This window comes from Rhipicephalus microplus, chromosome 6, assembly GCF_043290135.1.
Source record: "Rhipicephalus microplus isolate Deutch F79 chromosome 6, USDA_Rmic, whole genome shotgun sequence".
NCBI lineage: Eukaryota > Metazoa > Arthropoda > Arachnida > Ixodida > Ixodidae > Rhipicephalus > Rhipicephalus microplus.
Genome location: NC_134705.1, coordinates 31,240,341 through 31,260,028, shown reverse-complemented (window position 1 = coordinate 31,260,028; position 19,688 = coordinate 31,240,341). Strand labels below are relative to the sequence as shown.

The following is a 19,688-nucleotide window of genomic DNA, read 5'->3' as shown; positions in this document are numbered from 1 at the left end:
CCTCTCCCTAAGATCTGTAGTTGGCCCTAGCTGGTTTCATTTGTACCCTAGCAAAAATTCTGATAGAAAAACTGATAGGCTATCAGGTTATTGACAGTTGTATCAGTCTATAAGGGTATCAGTCTATAGGTGTATCAGTCTATGAGTGTATCAGTCTATCAGTGTACCAGTCAATCAGTGTACCAGTCAATCAGTGTACCAGTCAATCAGTGTACCAGTACTCGTGTGCCAGCCTATAAGTGTAGCATTCTACTCCGATAGGCCCACAAGCGAATCGGTGTTTAGCCAACTGGCAGGTGCACCACTACATCAGAGCAAGCAGGACACAAATATGAACACAGAAATCAAACAAAATATTTTATTTGATGTGCCATTCCTTGGTTAGTGTTTTGATTTCATAAAGTCATTAATCTTCTTTGCCAAAGCTTTATTGAGGAGTTTCTTCATTTGCTCAACCTCTCCAATCAGAACGGTGTGCTTCAAAAAAAAGGTTGAAGAAATCTGCATGATCAAAAACAAAGCAAGTTACAGGCACTTATTAAGCGACAATTATGTGTACTCTAAATAGAGGAGTCAATATGACAAGAAAATAAGTAGTTCTACCAGTCTGACTCTCTAATATTGTTTAAAGTTAGTTTGTGGATTCTTGCACAAAAGTACCCAGCTCCAGTAGGCAAAAGCTACACTTGAAGCTTTAGTAAGTAATTATAACACAAGTTGGCAGTGAAACCTCGGCTGATTACGTGCAAAAATGGAGCCACTAACTTCCATGAATTTTGGTCAGATTGCAAAATTTCACCTACCTGAAAACACAGCATATGTTTCTTTCTCCTTGGGAGATTTCGCCTCTCCTTTAGACCGATTGGAGGCTGCGCCAGTAACACTTCTACCGACTTGGCCTGCTGTATAAAAAATGGTAACGGCCGCCTCACGAACAAAACGGGTCTGTCTTTTCAAGCCCATGGGGTGATTGTACAAACTCTTGGAAACGGCAATTCCTTTGCTCCGATGCACCTATAAAACAAGTCAAAGATGATGTGCACACATTAGTTTGTCAATGCACATTTTCTCATTAAAGCAAAGCAATATATCTTCAAGACAAAGCATACTAGAGTTTTACAGTACCTCTCTGTCAGTGGGCACATAATTGATAAGCAGTGCAGCCTCCCTCACACTTGACTGGGCTACTTCAGGGCTGTCCGTGGTCGCTGTGGCGGTTCCAGCGTGGCAGCACATAGTGGTGGCAAAGGTGCAAGTCGTTTCTGTTTTTGAGGCTTGCGGCTGCAACATCCGCAAAGGACAAGGTTCTTTGCTGCAATGAAAAAGTAGAGTGTTAAGAAATAAAGTATATTGCACCCTTAATTGTCATGGTACTATCCTAGGTGTGCATGGTCAAATAATATATATGATAAACATAGCATGCAGTTGAGATATGCAATTAAAGTGTAATGATACGTTGCATGTCACGTCTCAAAACCATGGTGTGATAATAGGGGATGCCGTAGTGGAGGGCTCAATAAATTTTGACCAAGTGGTGTTCTTTTTAATATCCACCACACTGTGAAAGTTGTAAAAGCACATTTTCAAGTGATTAGAAAAACATGCATGCATCCATGCCACCCATGAGCTTACATTGCATTCTGCTTTTCAGCAAAATTGCACGCTATAAGAATAGGGCAACTTTCTGCTGCATACAACCCTAGCAGCAGTGCGTTACAACAGCTTATGAAGAAATGATAAACCTGTTTGGAAATTTTTGCTGCAAAGGGCATTTTACAGTAGGCTTATTCTTTCTAATACTTTTGTATTTTGAGCCCTCAGCATATATATTCACTTCTTTCAGAAGCTCTTTCTCTGTTCTTTTTTTCAGTATCAGCAAACAGCAGGCCTCCCTGCTGCTTCTTAAAACAGTTGCTGACGTGCTTTGTCTTCTGCTTAACAGCAGCTTGACGTCGTGTTTCTTACAACTGCAGACAATGCAACACACAAATTTCACTGCTAGTTTGCAAGCACAAACAGGGCGTATATCCGCACAAGCAAAAATAATTTTAAACCAGTCAATTGTAAAAAAAAAATGTGACTAAGCTGCGCTCATACCACGATAGAATAAAATAAAATAGCCCTTCAGCATACTGCAACTTTACTAACACCTTCAATACGACGTTCCGACGCCCGCGCAGTAGTGGAGCAGCGATGCTCTGATATATTCGCTAAGGGGGCGGGGAGTATATTAGAGCATTGGTGCTTCATGTGTGACACGGCACCACGTGCAGAGCAAAATTGGCTGTCGATTGTAATTGCGCCGCAGTAGCACATCAGCCGCAATGTCAACGATAGCCAAACTTGGCTGTCGGTAATAATTACGCTGCAAGTAGCATATCAGCTGCAGTGTGACCAATTGCAACTTACTTTTTTAACCGACTCATTGTCCACTTCATTTGAACTGCAGCTATCGGAGGAGTCGCAATCGGGTCTGCGGAATGGATGGTCGTTTTTCTGTTGCATTCCTTGCGTCATCCTCGGTGCCTAAGAAAATATGACCAGTAAATAACTTCAGAACGACTGCTTCTTCCTCTTTGTTTTCGTATTGGGAATACAAGAGGCTCGTACTTACCGTAAAGCTTAATCACTTGAGCGTGATAGCGGCCGCAGTGTGTGTTATCCTTCTAGAACACCCGGTACCACTTGTGAGGATCAAAATTGCCTGTATACTTCGGATTGATGTACTTACATGCACTTACCAGGACTATTAATTTTTAATTATCATCGCGAAACCAAACATCTTGGAGAATTGCGAGTGTACAGGCGCGATACTGAGCAATTAAGAGACGCAACAATGTTCACATGCACTACACACGCACCAAGGCCGCCACGAACTCGCTATTGATGACGATGGCAGTGCCATTTCTGGATCTCCCAAGTAGTTTATGCAACCACGAGTCCACGACTTCTTCCTCAACACAACGCAAATTAATTTCTGAAAACAAAAATTATTAATTGCAAAACATTTACTTCATGTTTTTACAACCTGAGAAGGTAGTTTTTTTAGAGCTCACAGCAAAAAATATATAAATAATAAATGCCAATACTGTAAAATGGTGACGCTATGCATAGCCTCCAAGATGGCAAACGCGCAATAACGGGCGCGCAGCGGCAATTTCAGAGGTCATGCGCTCTGTCGCCATATTCGCGTTGGTTAGGCTAGGTGGCGTTAGCCGCTGCTTCACTTAAAAGGTACAGCCATATCAATTCATTTATCCATTTATCTATCGCATTAATATGGCTACAATCATCTAGCCATAATGGCAGTCAGCGACCACCATGGCGACGAACACCTTACTCCGTGGCGACCACAGTACAATACATCTTCACCACGCGAGGGGTTCTGAAAAGTCACTACCTCACGCCGTGATCTCGCGGCACATGTTATAGTTTTCGGCGAAATCCGCGCCGCGTGCTTAACATTCAAGGCACAGCGAGCAGGTTGTGAATGTGAAGCCTTGGTCGATGTAATCGATCTTTACCCGTTCACTTATTATCAGTCCCGCAGCTTCACTTTGCGTGGGCACCATCAAGCGCGCTATTTGAAGTTTTGTCAAGTTCGACGAGAGATGCATTCAACTCAACCCCAGCCTCGATCAAAAAGAAGAAAAAAAAAAACGCTATTTGGAGCCTGGATTGCAATATGTATAGTACCTCGGACAAGGAGCGGTGGAGGCGCATTCGGCCAACCAGCTACACTCAGCAAGAGCATTCCTCAGTCTTTAGCTGGTAATTGATGTTCTAGAGTAGCGGCCTTCGACACGTGAAGTCTGAGTGATGCGCATGGTGACAGCAATGAAAATCCTGATCCCGACGACACTTACGGCTTCGAGGAAAACTCGCTCAGCGATTCCGACCGGACTGCAGATGCGGCTCGCGACAATGTTGGCATGAGCGACACTTTTTAAATGCAACAATGGCATGTATTTTACACTGCTGCCTCTCAATAAACTGCCAGGCTCTGTGTGTGTGCTCATGTGTGTGAGGCTTACATCAAAATTATTGAAGAACCCATCTCACATTGGTATTTGCTCAGAAACAGAGAAAAAAGTTGTGCTTGAAGGATTTGGCCAGTGTGTTTGCACATGAAAGTTGGATGTGTTTGCTACGTTGCTGATGTACCAAACTTGTTTAAAACTTGTGACATATATAGCCAGTCTAATATGAGTTTAGCAGGGTAGGACAACTAAATGTAGGCTCGATACTTTCCATTGTTGTTATCTTCACAACTGAACTTTTCTCATGGTAGGCAGTTTCTTGTGTGTGCGTGCACGTGTGTGTTTTGCAGTCAAATGCTTTAGCCTTAATTAGTACATGGTTTTTGATTTATCAATTTTGTGAGGATTACAGGCAAGTAATATAGCAGGTCTGTGCCACCGCTTGGGCTTTGTGTAAAGACACACCTGTGAATAACATATGCTGCTATCAACATATCAGCCAAATCTTGCAGCTGCAAGTGACTTTTTTCATATAGATGACTGCGCTCACTTCGAATTTTCGGATGCCTGTATGTGGTGTAAAACAACTGAAAGCATGTTATTGGCCTATAGCCAAAATAAATCAAGAGCAGCGTTTTAATCGAATGTGCTTCTTGCCACCGTGTGCTGCCACATGCTGGCACTGCTGTCCAAAATCTAACATTGCATAGTCACACTCGCACATGGGATTGGCAACACGAAAAAGCTACGGTGTTTCTTCAAGCATGCTCTAGCTCATAATGTGTGCTTACATATCGCACTTCTTTAGTGCCATTCCTCCCTGTAGTTTTCGGCGCAGCTTGTTGGGACCGACAAGAAAAAAAAAAGAAAGCGGTTGAAGTGCGCAATAAAACCCTCAACTTGCTTTGAAATATTTCTGGCAGTGGATATGCGAGGCATTAAGTTTTGATGATGAGGTCAATTAATGATTACCCAAAGAAGCATTTCATTGTTTATTTAAATTATCTCATCCAGTATTGATTATGACACTAATGTAGTGGCTCATCATTAAAGGCAAAGCACTATGTGGGAGAGACAGCTGGGGTTGGCTTGTGTTGTGAAAGGGAGAAACTGCAGCACCACCCGAGGCTTTCGAATCAACGCCGCTTGGAAAAATTATTGTATCAGCAAGCTCATTTCACAGTAGTGGACTGATTATTAAGTTATCTCCCTTGGAATGTTTACTGGCCCTATAAATTAAAATTTAGAAATTATGTTAATATTGCTCTGTGATGAGAAGTTTTGTTTGTATTGTTTCAAGTTATGTTTATACTGTCATCTGATAAGCTTTGGATACTAGTATCTTGAAATTTCTAGGGGTCATCTATCATTGTCAGCATTAACTGTGTTGCTATCTGGCACCTGCAATCCCATTTGTACACAGAATAAAGCGTTCATCTAGGCTGAAAGCTGCTTTGCATATTTAAAGCTCAGTTTGTCAATTATGCACCGCCATGAAACATTGTACATATTATTCTACGCATACAAAAGCTGCCAGTTACACTCTTTGAGTCGTCATAATATTTCACACAATAGTCGTCAAGTGTTCAATAGAAAACATTGATACACTAATATACATGCAGAAATAACCAATGACATATGTGGGCAGAGTGTTAAAAAAAAGAAGTACCGTTAAAATGACAGTAATGCATCTTGAAGATCCGATAAATGAACAAAAGACTAAAAACCTAAAGACTAATATATGCTATAGAAATGACCAATCAAACTTATTCAAAAGCTGGTAGCACTGGTAAGACTGTGTATCAGTCTGATATGAGACTGGTAGCACTGGTAAGAAATTGTATCAGACTGATATGAATGTCTATAAGAACTGGTAAGACTTTGTATCAGTCTGGTACAAGACTGGTACAACTTATAGGAAACTGTATCAGACTGATACAGACCTCTATCAGAATTTTTGCTTGGGTACCTGTGAACTCAATTTTGTGTACTAATTATGACAAATAGAAATAAGTCACACTTGCAGGGTGCATTAACTGTGTGGCCCTTGCCTCTCCTGGCAAGCTGTGAGAACCACACATACTGTACGAAACTGGGGAGCATGAAACCAACTAATAGGCTTATTTCTTTGCCCGTTTTCTACCCTGGAATAAATTAAGGCTTATGAGATCTAGATTCCGATGGGTCACAACTATGTCTGAAACAGGACATCAAACGTAGCTTGCTGGGCGAGATAATTTGTGCTATTAAGAAGAGAAAACCAGTGAAAGACAAGAAGACAGCGGGGGAGAAAACAATAACAGGACTATAGATGTCCGACTTGAACACATGAACCAACAGCACAATCATAAATAGGCTATCAGAGGCGTTTCACAGTTTCACACCCAACACTACAATGCCAAGAAGCGGGTCAATGTGTTACAAACAGCACATATTGATGGAACACCAAAATATCGATACCACATGTGCCTGCCACCTAGCGATGCAAATTCTTTATTCGTAAAGAAAACTGAAGAAAAAGTTTAACGAATTCTTGAATCTGTGAGGAAAATTGGGTGTTCACTCACACATGACCCTTTGCCCTGTATTGTTTTATTCTGAAAGAGGGCTGGGCAGAGATACCCGGAAAAATATTCCCGAATACAGATATCGAAATACATGGTTTGGAAGCCTAAAATACAAATACTGAGATACATTTGTAATTTACATAACGGGATGTTTCAGAAATACCTTTGAAAAAAGTGTTTTGGAATACAGATACAGCAATGCAAATGCTGAAATACTTTTCTTTACGTCGGGTATAGTTATACTACATACAGACACTTGCTATGTGCAGCATAATATTGTCACGGCCGCTGGATGAAAGAGCACACGGGTACGACCCGCCGCGTGCTCCAAAACCGGCGTGACAGGTCTAGTTCCCGAACCACCGCTGCGGCGCCACCAGGGGGGGGGGGGGGGCAATTTTCGCGAGTGCCCATAGAATTGCATGCGCGGTGCGCTTGCGGTAGTTACTATTGAGCGCGTGTATCTTTGTGTTACACGCGAAATCTTCTTTTAATATCCGTCTGGCGTGTGCGCACCAGGTACTTACCAACCTTGCTTTTAGATACCTGCAGCCCTTGCAAATTTTTGGTATTGTCTTACCCGAGATAGAACCTTGCACACCGATCAGTTTTCGCGAAAGTAAGAATTATGAGCGCATGTTACTCGTATCCTACAAGATCACAACTAATATATCTGGAAGAGCTACACTTTTCTACTGCATTTAAATTAATTATAGCACCTGTGAGTATGTCGCTTCAGAAAAGGTTGCCTCAAATTTGATAACTTCATTTAGAATATTTAACCTCAGCAGCTGCAGTTGCCACTATTCCTTTAACACAAACAAAGATAGACTTCTCACTTCCTCCAAACACGTCTTAGTATTCATACAATGCAGTAATCAGATGCAACAGCCATGAAATATACTTGGCATGTGTGCGATCTCATAATATTGCCTCTCTGAAATTTTAGTGACTGTAATTTAAATGCTGGCAATTGAGCGAGCAGTTATGAGGTGGATAATATGAAAACTGTGAGACGAAAAGAGCGATGAAATGCTGCAAAATGTGAACACAACTGCTTGCGTTTCTGCACTTTTAAGTCTTTTCGTCTCTTTCCGTCCCGATGTTCTTGTGATAATGCAACTAATTCAACAGTGAACACATAGTCGGAACAAGATGCGTGAAAATATTTCATTTATTCTCAATGTAGGGCTGATCCTGCCATTTTTAATTTTTTACATTTTTGCATAATCAAACGACTTGACAATTGCTCCAGCTAGTGCGCCCAACTGTTGGCTTCTGTGTCTATCGACAATAAAACCATCCATTCGGTTTTTCATGTTAGCCTCTCCACGGGCAATGGTGAATCCCAATAGCACTCCAACGCACTTGTCTTCTGGCAGTCTCCGTCATGCGGTTCTGTCATCAATTACTGTTTATTTGTTCTACTATGTACCGTCGACAAATAGGCACCAGTGCTCGCTTAAACGAAGGCACGTCACATGCACTCGACTGCCCTACAGCAGCAGGGGTTTTGCGATGTGTAAACATAATTAATAAAGTCGTGGTCCTCACTTGACCCGGTCGTATATATATATATATATATATATATATATATATATATATATATATATATATATATATATATATATATATATATATATATATATATATATATATATATATATATATATATATATATATATATATATATATATATATATATATATATATATATATATATATATATATATATATATATATATATATATATATATGAGATATAACAGACAGTAATGCCAAGGAATGTACAGGGGAAGGTATTAAAACCAATGAAATGTAAATAAGAAGAAAGAAGAAAGAAAAGTGGATGAAAAAATTACCAGAAAAAATTACCTGCTCACAGCTGGTAATTTTTTCATCCACTTTTCTTTCTTCTTTCTTCTTATTTACATTTCATTGGTTTTAATACCTTCCCCTGTACATTCCTTGGCATTACTGTCTGTTATATCTCATTAATATTGTGTTAAAACACGGAAATACGAGCCCTTAGGTATACACTTCTCCCCCTTATATATATATATATATATATATATATATATATATATATATATATATATATATATATATATATATATATATATATATATATATATATATATATATATATATATATATATATATATATATATATATATATATATATATATAGATAGAAAAGGCGCGAATAAAACAGTCAAGTTTGACGCAGTCAGAAACAGAAGAGCTGGCCAAATACGAAGGAAAAAAGAGATTGACAATTCAGGGCAAGAAGGACAAGAAATTGAGGCGAGACGGTGCGTGGCCGACTTTAAAATACTCCGCCAGCAATCCTCCCACAACGTATACAGATCAACCTGTTACTTCTCGTCAATCTCCACAAAAGAGCACCGATGTCACCAATGTGGTTAACCTTTCCAGCAAATCTTTGACACCTGCGCAAACAAAGCTGCTATCAAAAGGTCTAACCTTCTGCCCCGCCTCTGGCAAAATTGATGAGTTTAAACTTTACCAAGATTTGGACAACTTTGCCAGAACCATGCGTCTAAAAGAATATTTTCATGATCGAAGCAGCACGCAACAAAATCAATTTTCAGATAAATCTTGAACTTCAGGTGAACAACGAGACAAATATCTAGACATGTACATTTCAGCCGTCCAAGGTGATATAATCAGGGAATATGAAAAGCACCGACCCATTCGCAACAATCTGTCCAAAGAGGAGCGGGAGGCTTTGCGCAGTTTAAGTGACAGCCAGAGCATCGTTATTAAACCAGCTGATAAGGGTGGTGCTGTGGTTGTACTCGACAGGACTGACTACATCAAAGAAGGGCTTCGCCAACTGGCAGATGAAAATTTCTATAAACAACTCCCTTGTGATCCGACAGAGGAGTATGAAAGTACTATTAAGGCCTCACTACTATCATTACGTGAAAGTGGTAAGATAACCTACCCTATGCTTAAAATGATGTCACCTGGCAAATCGTCTCCCGGTCTTTTCTATTTACTACCCAAAATTCACATGATTAACAATCCCGGCCGACCCATAGTTTCCAGCAACGGTACTGCTACTGAAAAAATCTCTAGTTTTATTGACTCTCTGATTAGGCACATCCCGCAATCATTCCCATCATACATCAAAGATACCAGCCACTTCCTTCGAGAAGTCTCAAAACTTGTGGTACCTCTAGAGTGCTCTTTGGTCACCATGGATGTCTCATCACTGTACACAAACATTCCACACACCGAAGGAATAACCGCCACAGTCGCCGCCTATGGAAAAAGTAAATTGACGAGTGAATTCGACGAAAGCGCTTTAGAGGTGCTCCTAAATCTTGTACTTAAACATAATAACTTTGAATTCGACCAAAAACATTATCTGCAAGTAAACGGAACTGCCATGGGAACCAAAATGGCCCCAAATTACGCAAATATTTTCATGGCCTCTTTGGAGATTCTTTCCCTCGAAAATTCTCCATTCAAACCTATATTTTACCGACGCTTCCTCGATGATATATTCTTCGTGTGGGCCGATAGTGAACATAATCTTTCTAAATTCGTTTCCGGTTTCAACTCTCTGCATCCTTCGATAACATTCACGCACACGTATTCGCAGAAGAGTGTTCACTTTCTGGATGTCACTGTATCACTCAGTGGCACCACCATATCTACTTCCCTGTATAAAAAACCAGCTGACCGCCAACAGTATCTGCATTTCCATAGCAGTCACCCCCATCACTGCAAAACAGGTGTTCCTTACTCTCAAGCCCACAGATACAGAAGAATTTGCTCTGAAATCACGCAATTTGACACCCACGCACAGGAATTGAGAGCAGCCTTCTTGCGTCAAAAGTACCCCGAAAAAATAATTGACAATGCAATTGAGCGCGCTCGCTCTTTGGACCGAGAATCAACAATGGGAGAAAAGGCGGGAATAAAGATGATATAACTTCAGGGGCAAATTTAATGGATGGATGGATGAATGGATGAATATGGCTGTACCCTTTAGATTGGGCGGTGGCTAGCGTCACCAAGCCGTAATACTTAATGAACCCAAAACTATATTTATTTTTTTTCCTTAAATAGTGAGCTTGAGGATTCGTACTTTGCAGTGAAGAGTTTAATTTTCACTCGTGCCTTGACTTTAGCTACCAATCAGATAACCTCCTTCTAGTTGAGTCTACTTGCTTAAAGTCTACTTTGCCCTCCCGGTCCCTAAACCCCAGTGCTTTGAAAAACTCTGCGCCATCATCCTGAACTATAGGGTAAAGCCCTTTACAGAACATTATCAAGTGTTCGGCGGTTTCTTCTTCCTCTCCCCACGCACTGCATACTGTGTCTACCCCTTCGTATTTGGCCCGATATGTCTTGGTTCGCAGTACTCCCGTCCTTGCCTCAAACAGTAGAAAACTACCCCGAGTATTATCATAGATCCTTTCCTTGGCAATTTCCTGCTTAAAAGTCCGATAGATCTCTAGTGCGGACTTCTTAATCATGCCCATTTTCCACATGTCAGTCTCCGTTTCCTTCACTTTCTTCTTAACCGATAGTTCTTTTTGGTTTGGCCACCTGCTGTTTTCTAGGTATTTACCAGTCAACTTCCTGGTTCGCTTCTTCTATTTTGTATCGACATTCTTCATGTACAAGTAGCTGAAAACCTTCCTAGCCCAACGCTCCTCCTTCATTTCTCTCAATCGCTTCTCAAATTTTATCTTGCTGCTAGCTTCCCTGCCCTCAAATGATGTCCATCCCACATCACCTTGTACTCCCTGATTTGGTGTATTCCCGTGAGCTCCTAAAGCAAGCCTACCTATTCCACGTTGCTTAATTTTTAATCTTGCTTGAACTTCTGATCTCATGCACAAGACCGCATTGCCGAACGTCAGCCCAGGAACCATGACCCCTTTCCATATTCCTCTCACAACATCATACCTATTGTAATTCCACAGTGCCCTATTTTTCATCACTGCTGCATTCCGGTTACCTTTAGTTGTCACGTATATTTCGTGTTCCCTCAGGTACTCGGTCCCATTGCTTATCCATACGCCCAGATATTTCTATTTATCTGTTATCTCTAGCGTGACCTCCTGTATCCTAAGTTGAAAATCATGACTGCTGAATTTTCCTTACTGAATCTTAAATCTAACCTATCTCCCTCATTACCGCAGATGTCCATCAGTCTCTGCAAATATTCCTTGTTGTTGGCCATTAGCACTATATCATCTGCGTACATTAATGCTGGTAGTGCCTGATCAATAAGTTTTCTTTGTTTGACTAAAGAGAGTTTGAAGCCCAGCCCACTTCCCTCTAATTTTGCCTCTAATCCTTGTAGGTACATCATGAATAATAAGGGTGACAGGGGCGCCCCTGCCTAAGCCTCCGTTTTACTTCTGCAGGCTTGGATACCTGTTTTTCCCACTTTATAACTACCTTGTTACCTTTACAGATATCCTTTAAAAGATTAGTGACTCCATCTTCCACACCTAGTGTGTCCAGTATTCCCCACATTTCTTCTTGAACCACGCTATCGTACGCTCCCTTGATATCCAAGAATGCTAGCCACAGGGGCCTGTGTTCCTTTTCTGCTATTTCGATGCACTGCGTCAGTGAGAACAGATTGTCTTCCAACCTCCTGTGTTTCCGAAACCCATTCTGCAGTTCCCCCAGCACCCCCTCATCTTCTATCCATGCCTGCAGTCTTTCCTTTATAATCTGCATCGCCAGCCTGTAGACCACTGATGTCACTGTTATAGGACGGTAGTTGTTTATGTCAGCTTTGTCCCCCTTTCCTTTATAGATCATGCTCATCCTGCTAAGTTTCCATCCATCGGGAACTTCACCATCGATTATTATTTTGCTCACTGCCTCTCTCAAAGCCTGCTTAGACTTCGGACCTAATGTCTTTATCAGCCTAATTGGAATGCCATCTGGGCCTGTTGATGTACTACTTGGAACCCTTTTCTCAGACCTTTCCCATTCTCGTTGTGAAAATGGAGCCATTGCACCACTTGATTCGTCCTTGTCTATTGTGGTGCATAAAGTACTTCTTTGTTGAAATTTTTCTGTCACCCTTGTTCTTATATATTCAATAGCTTCGTCTCCTTCTAGCTTAGCACCTTGGGCTGTAGTTATAAAACTCTGTTCTATGCTCGTCTCATTTCTTAGGGAGTTTAGATGGTTCCAAAATTTCGCAGCAGCCTTTCTATCTTTCTTATGTACTTCTGCCAGCCACTGAGCTCCCTTTGTTCTAATCTTTTCATTGATCAGAAGGGATGAAGCCCTTCTACAGCTTAGAAAGGTTTCCCATTTTCTTTCAACATCATCTGTCGTTTCACCCCGCTGCTTAGCATGTCTGTGTTCCCTAGAGGCTTCCTGACGTTTTGCTATGGCTCTCTTAACTTCCTCATCCCACCAACTTTTGGGTTTGTGTCTTCTTTTCCGGGGTGACTTGTTACGCGTCTTAGCAAGCTCTAGCTCAAAGAGTCTAATTAGATTCGTGTATGTCCACACTGTCTTATTATCCTCCGTGATTACTTTCTCAATTTGTTTAGTGGCTATTTCAATTTGCCTTTCTGAATAAAAATTTTCCTGTAGTTGCTCATCTTGTCTCCTTCCCTCTTTCACTGCTCTTCCAAAACTTAGCTTGATACGTTTGTGATCACTACCCAGACTTCTGGAGCCACCTTCATCTATGTGCATTCCCCTGAGCTTATCATACATCCTAAGTGACATCAGTGCATAATCTATGGTCGACTGCAGCCTTCCTACCTCCCATGTTATTTGCCCTTCACACTTCTCGGTACTGTCGCAAATGATCAAGTCAAGCCTTTCCCACATATCCATGATCATTTTGCCTGTCGGGTCGGTATACCCATCTATATCTTCTATGTGCGCATTCATGTCTCCTAGCATAATTATCTCGCACTCTCTTCCTAACTTCTGAATGTCCTTTGATATACACTCTACCATTGCCTGGTTTTCCTCTCTGGCCTTTGCTCCCGTCCACAAGTACACGAAACCAAGGAGTGTCATTTGACCTGCCACTTTCCCTTTTAGTCATAAATGTTCCTTGCAATCCTGCTTGACCCTTTGCCAGTCTGTACTTTTATGAATGAATGCCCCAATACCACTCCCCTTTCTGCTGCCTTCTGTTCTATTACAATATTCCCACGCGTAGTCCGGATTGTTCGGAGGTTGTTCCATGTCCCTGAGATGTGTTTCTACAAAACCGTATACCATCGGCCTCTCTTCCCTTAGCTGTTCTTCTATCTCTTCCCACTTCAGCTTGTTCCTACCACCCTCCATGTTAATATAGCCTATGTCTGAATGGGCTCGGCGCTCGTGGCTACGTCTATTTATGCCCCGGACTCTACCTATCTTAGACATTGGTGCCACTTTGGTATCGTATCTGTCCATAACACCTGTCGAAGAGTCTCCCTAGTTGTTTTCCTCGTTACTAGCTATCCTGCACCCAGAAGGGCTCGCTTGCCCCCCCAAAGAAGCTACTGCGCGTCCTGCAAGTTGCCAACCCACCTCATGACCTAGCCGACCATCGAAGTGAATTCTGTCTCGTTGAAAACCACCCCACCTATGCACCTCTCTGTTTATTTCCACCACCTCAAAGCCTTTCTCTGGACTCATCCGCCATATCTCTTGGTTTGCGTTGAGAACCGCTCTTTGCAGGTTGCTATCACGCACCGGTACCTCCGGTATCGTGCATAGCACTACATGTACCTTAGGAGAAGTGGCGCGTATGTCATCGACGCCTTTCGCCAGTGTGGCTGCTAGTCCTGCTGTATCTTCATTTAAGACATCGTTTAAACCGCCTGAAATTATCACGAGGTTTCGTGTATCAGCTGTAGTTTTGAGTTTTGCGCTCGCTTGCTTCATGACTGCTTCAAGCTTGCGTCCTGGGAACGCCCCTACTGCAACCCTCTTGTCACCTCTTACCCTCTCTTTGATGGCTTCTGTGCATCGATTTAAATTCGAGTCCCCGGCGGTTATCACATGCTGTGACTTTTCAGCTGGAGCGTCCTGCACCTGGGGCTACTTGCACCTGTGACGCCGGCTGCTTTATCCCCTACCAACCCCACCACTACCTCGCTGAAGCTGGGCCTTGCGACAGTTGAACCGGCTAAACCTGTTTTTTCCAAACTTGCTTGCTCTTCCTTCTCCACCGTTCTGGTTGCCGGTTCTCTACTGTTCTCTCCGTAGGCCGCTTCTTTGTTCAGCTTCGCTAGTGCTTCCTCGGTGGACTTCAGTCTTTCTCCCATATCCCTCGTTTTCTCTTGCTCTGTCGCCAACACAGTCTCGAGCTCATCGATTCTCACCAGCAGTTCACTTTGGGCAACCATCATTTTCTCCATTTTTTCCTCGACCTCACATTGCCTACACTTCGCGTCAGCCTCTTCTCCATCCGCTTCTACGCTTGGGTCTACTTTCAAACCCACTCCACATCCTGAACACTTTACAGTCTTTTTAGCCATGTCTTTCTGACACCAGTTGTCCCCATACTCGATAATTACTAAACTTGAGCCGTGTACTACGAAAAAAAAAGAAAGTCTTAGCTCTACTACAAAAATTTGCGTGTACAATGTACGCGCATCTCCCCCACGGGGTGGCAAAAGAAAAAAAACAACAAAAAATTTCAAACACACACATCCGCACTAACTAATAAATACCTGGTGACTGGCCCCCGAAAAAGCCGTACCATAAAATAAGTGCTACGAAGATTTCAACCGCTGCCTTATAATTATAAAGACAAGCTCAAAACATGCAAAAACACTTATCTGCGCAGTCGATCCGGAGCGCTCGAAAAACAGGTCCATCCACCGTGACAGCCCGAACATAAAGATGATGATGATGATTAAAGGCCTCCCCTTTGAATCGGGGTGACGGCATGCGCCATCTAGCCTACCTTAATAGTTCGAGTTTAAATTCTGTCCCTCAACTCGGATGTCTTTTTAATTTTGCCCAGCCGCTACTCTTGGCTGGGATGTTATTTTATCGACTTCTCTGCTTTTCCTCCACCAATACTCCAGCCGCTGCTTAGTAATACCTACTGCTGACCAGTTAATGCTTCCATCAACCGCGAAGCCCAGCGCCTCAGGAAGTGTGACCTTCCCCCCATTTCTATCCGGCTGAATCTTTTGACATTCCATGACTATGTGGTCGATTGTTTCTTTACTTATGCCACATCCAACACATGTCTCATCCTGTGACGAATATTTGCTCCTGTAAGTTAGAGTTCTCAAGCAGCCAGCCCGCGCCTCAAAGAGCAACGCACTACCTTTATTGTTGTCATAAAAGTTCTCTTTCCGGATCTCTTGTTTGCTTGCCTTGTAGATTCCCAGCGATCCCTTCTTTTCCATCCTCTCTTTCCACATGAGCGTCTCTGTTTCCCTCACTTGCTTTTTAACTGGCCCCCTTTCTTATTTGCCGCGGTCAAGTTATATTTAGTCGCCAGCTTTCGCGTCCTCTTCCGCCATTTGGTGTCCACACTTTTCAGGTACAGGTATCTGTGCACTCTGGCTGCCCAGTTCTTCTCATCTAAATGTCTAAGTCGCTCCTCAAACCGTATTTTACTTTGTGCTTCCCTCGCTTCCAATGAAGCCCAACCCATATCGCCTTGTACAGCCTCGTTTGTAGTCTTACTGTGAGCTCCCAGAGCTAACCTGCCGACTGCCTTTTGGTTAACCTCCAGCCCCGACAGAATATCTGACTTTAAGCATAATACGGCATTAGAGAACGTGAGCGCCGGCACCATTACCCCTTTCCAGATGCCTCGTACTACCTCGTACTTATTGTGTCCCCAAAGTGCTCCATGTTTCATTACTGCTGCATTTCGTCTCCCTTTCAGTTTGAGGTGTTCTTCATGAGCATTCAGGTAGCCTTTTCCTTCATTAAGCCAGATCCCCAAGTATTTGTACTTATTTACAAATGGTATGGCTTCCTGTTGCATCCTTATTGGTGCTACATGAGCTTCCTCGTTGAACACCATGACTCCAGATTTCTGTGGGTTAAAATGTAGGCCTAGGTACGTTGCCTCATCACCACAAATGTCAGCCAGTTTTTGAAGTTCTTCCGCATTATCCGCCAGCAGCACTATATCGTCTGCGTACATCAATCCCGGAATCCGTTGCTCCACTAACACTCCATTGCTTCGGTGTGACAAATCAAAGCCCAATCCACTCTCCTCTAGTCGTCTTTCCATTCCTCTAATGTACAGTGTGAACAGCAATGGCGAAAGAGGGCACCCCTGTTTTAAACCTTTTCGAATGTACACGGGCTCTGTGTATGTACGCCCTTCCCATGTAATGTGTGCCTTGTTACCCTCATATATTGCCCTTAACAGCCCTACAAATTCCGACCCAATCCCCTCCTCTTCCAGTATATGCCACAGCGATCCCCTGTCCACGTTGTCATAGGCACCCTTTATGTCCAGAAACAGTAGCCATGTTGGTCTGCCCTGTGCTGCCGAAATTTCGATGGTCTGGGTTATGGCGAAAAGATTGTCTTCCAAGCGTCGACTCGGCCTAAATCCATTCTGCAGTTCCCCTAAAATACCGTTACTTTCAACCCACTTCAACAACTCGGCTTTGATGGCTTGTATAGCTAATCTATAGAGCACTGACGTGACTGTAATCGGCCTGTAAGAGCTCGCCTTGTCCCTTTCTCCCTTGCCTTTGTAGATCAAACTCATTCTACTTTCGCGCCAGTGCGCAGGAATCCTCTTGGATTTTATAGCGCGCTCGATGGCTCCATACAAGTGCGCCTGTCCCGCTGGTCCCAAATGGTTGATAATCTCTATCGGGATTCCATCCGGTCCTGTTGCCGTACTTTTGGGAACACTGTGTTCTGCCTTTTTCCAGTCCAAAAATTCGATATTAAATTTTTCATCTGCCACTCTTTTATTTTCCACCTGTGTCCAGTTAGCCGACCTCTCGCGTGCTTGGCCGAAAGTATTTCCTATGACTCCATGTAGGTATTCTAATGCGCTGTCCCCCAGGATAACGTTGCCGTCCCCGTCCTGTATCTGAGTCTGCATCTCTTTAGTCGTCGTTCCCAATGCTTTTAAATGGTTCCAGAGTTTTCGGGGGGCACTCTTATCCTTCTTACGTATGTCTGATACCCATTTCTCACTCGCAGCTTTAATCTTCGCTTGTACTAGTTTCTGCACCTCAAATTTCTTTTCTCGGTACCGGCTCCACCGTAACTGCACCTCATCATCCTGATATCCCATTTGCTTTGCTTTTCTGTGCAGTCTAGAGGCCCGTCGTCGCTCTTCAATAGCCAGTTTAATTTCCTTGTCCCACCAGCTTCGTGGTTTCCGTTTACCCCTCCAGCGGTTTTTTTCCTTACTTTGTTTATTTCATTTTGTATACAACTAACAACCTCGTCATATTCCCACACCTTTGTTGGCTGTGCTTCTAATTCTCTTTCGATGCTATTGACGATGTCTGCTATCTGCTTTTCGCTTACTTTCGGGAGCCCAACCTCCTGTGTTTTCTTCCTAGCCCCCCACTGTCAAATTTCAGGATTATACGCCTGTGGTCGCTGCCCAGACTGTTTTCTCCTTCTTCATCTATCGTCATTTGGTTCAACCGCTCGTACGTGTGTTCTGAGACCAGACCGTAGTCTATGCAAGACTGTCTACTGCCGCTTTGCCACGTTATCTGCCCGTCGCAGTTATGTTCCTGGTTAACTATTACCAGTTGCTGTTTTTCACACATATCGATAACCATTGCACCGTTATAGTCTGTATATCCATCCAGATCCTCAATGTGGGCATTTAAATCTCCTACTAATATCACCTCGCCAGATTCTTTAAATTTTTTTATGTCCTTCCTGAGGCAGTCCACCCACTCTTTATTTTGTTCTCTGGCGTCATTCCCTGTCCACAGATAGGCCACTCCCAAGCGTGTCTTTTTTCCCCCCACCGTTCCACTAACCCATAAGTGCTCCTTACAGCCCTGATTTTCCCTCTGCCAATTCCCCCCTCGCCTAATCAACATGCCCACGCCTCCACCCTTCCTTTCTCCCGCTGCCCTGTTGCACCCCACCCATACGTAATCATCCATCACTGGTGGCTCCTCCATATCTTTCAGGTGGGTTTCTGTCAGGGCGTACACGTCAATTTCTTCTTTCTCGAGTTGGGTTTGTATCTCCATCCATTTTTCCTGCTTGCGGCCGCCTTGCATGTTTATATAACTAATTTTAATCCCCCGGTTTATTTTCCTTTTCTTTCCTTTGTGTTTCCGCCGCCGTGCATCATTGCCCCCTCCTTCCTGCCTTTCACCACCCCCTCCACTCAGTCCGCCTTCTTCTTGAACGTTTGGCCTCCCCCCAAAAAAGCCACCGCGCGGGCTGCCAATCGGTGCCTACATGCTCAGCTAGACGGTTACTGAAGTGTATGCCGTCAGACACAAACGCCTTGTTGCGGCCTGCACGGACCAGGTTTCGGTTCAGGTTGACCACTTCGAACTTCATCGTTTTACCCAGAGTCCAAAGCTCCCTGTTTGCCGTAACCATCGCCCTTTCTACGTGGACTCCCTGTTTCTGCACCTCCGGCACCGTGCAGACAGCAATCTGCACATCCTCCGAGGTCGCCCTCAGCTCAGTGATCCTGAGCTGAGGGCGACCGGCGCAGTATGTGAAGCTTCACATACTGCGCCGCCGCCCCTCGGGTGAATTCTATACTAAACCGCCACTTCAACATACTTAAACAGAGTAGTCGTCTCTCTGCAGTTTTTTAGACTCCGCCCAAGGTGGTTTACCGAAGAAATAAAAACGTGAGGGACTTATTGGTCAGGGCGAAAACACACAAATCCGACCACCATCAGGGCTGTAGACCGTGCGGGAAACCTCGCTGCAGGGTGTGCACACACATGGTGACCACAGATACGGCCGAAGCCTCCTGTTCAGACTATGTGTACAAAATTAAAGACGACCTTAACTGTGACTCAGCCAATGTGGTATACAAAATTCGCTGTGAGGTGTGCAAACAGGAATATATTGGACACACGGAAACCGCGTTCCGTTTGCGTTTCAACAACCACAGGGCACACGTAAAGGGCCTCCTCAATTTGCCGTTCTCCAAACAGCACTTGCAGCGCCTAGATGA

General features: G+C 43.3%; 1 protein-coding gene across 3 annotated transcripts; it reads right to left on the bottom strand.

The window, feature by feature from the left end:
• Positions 1-344: 344 nt before the first annotated feature.
• LOC119168885 (uncharacterized) lies at positions 345-2,950 on the bottom strand. Of its 3 annotated transcripts, none has more exons than XM_075865890.1 (6): positions 2,732-2,950; positions 2,615-2,666; positions 2,410-2,526; positions 1,126-1,312; positions 804-1,014; positions 345-501 (listed from the first exon to the last, which is right to left on the bottom strand). In XM_075865890.1, the coding sequence occupies exons 3-6, from the start codon at positions 2,436-2,438 to the stop codon at positions 452-454; spliced, it is 477 nt and encodes a 158-aa protein (XP_075722005.1). In that variant the 5' UTR covers positions 2,439-2,526; positions 2,615-2,666; positions 2,732-2,950; the 3' UTR covers positions 345-451. The 3 variants fall into 3 exon arrangements, with proteins under 3 accessions (XP_075722005.1, XP_075722006.1, XP_075722004.1); XM_075865891.1 differs by having other exon boundaries at positions 2,742-2,950; XM_075865889.1 differs by having other exon boundaries at positions 2,615-2,950.
• Between the last annotated feature and the right edge of the window lie 16,738 nt (positions 2,951-19,688).

Excerpts from the sequence above, each read along its gene's own strand:
- LOC119168885 (XM_075865889.1), bottom strand. The coding sequence starts at position 2,438 with ATGAAGTGGACAATGAGTCGGTTAAAAAA. Across the intron at positions 1,015-1,125 it reads ATGTGCCCACTGACAGAGAG|GTGCATCGGAGCAAAGGAAT; the intron begins GTACTGTAAAAC and ends CTTGTTTTATAG. Across the intron at positions 502-803 it reads AACATATGCTGTGTTTTCAG|ATTTCTTCAACCTTTTTTTT; the intron begins GTAGGTGAAATT and ends TTGATCATGCAG.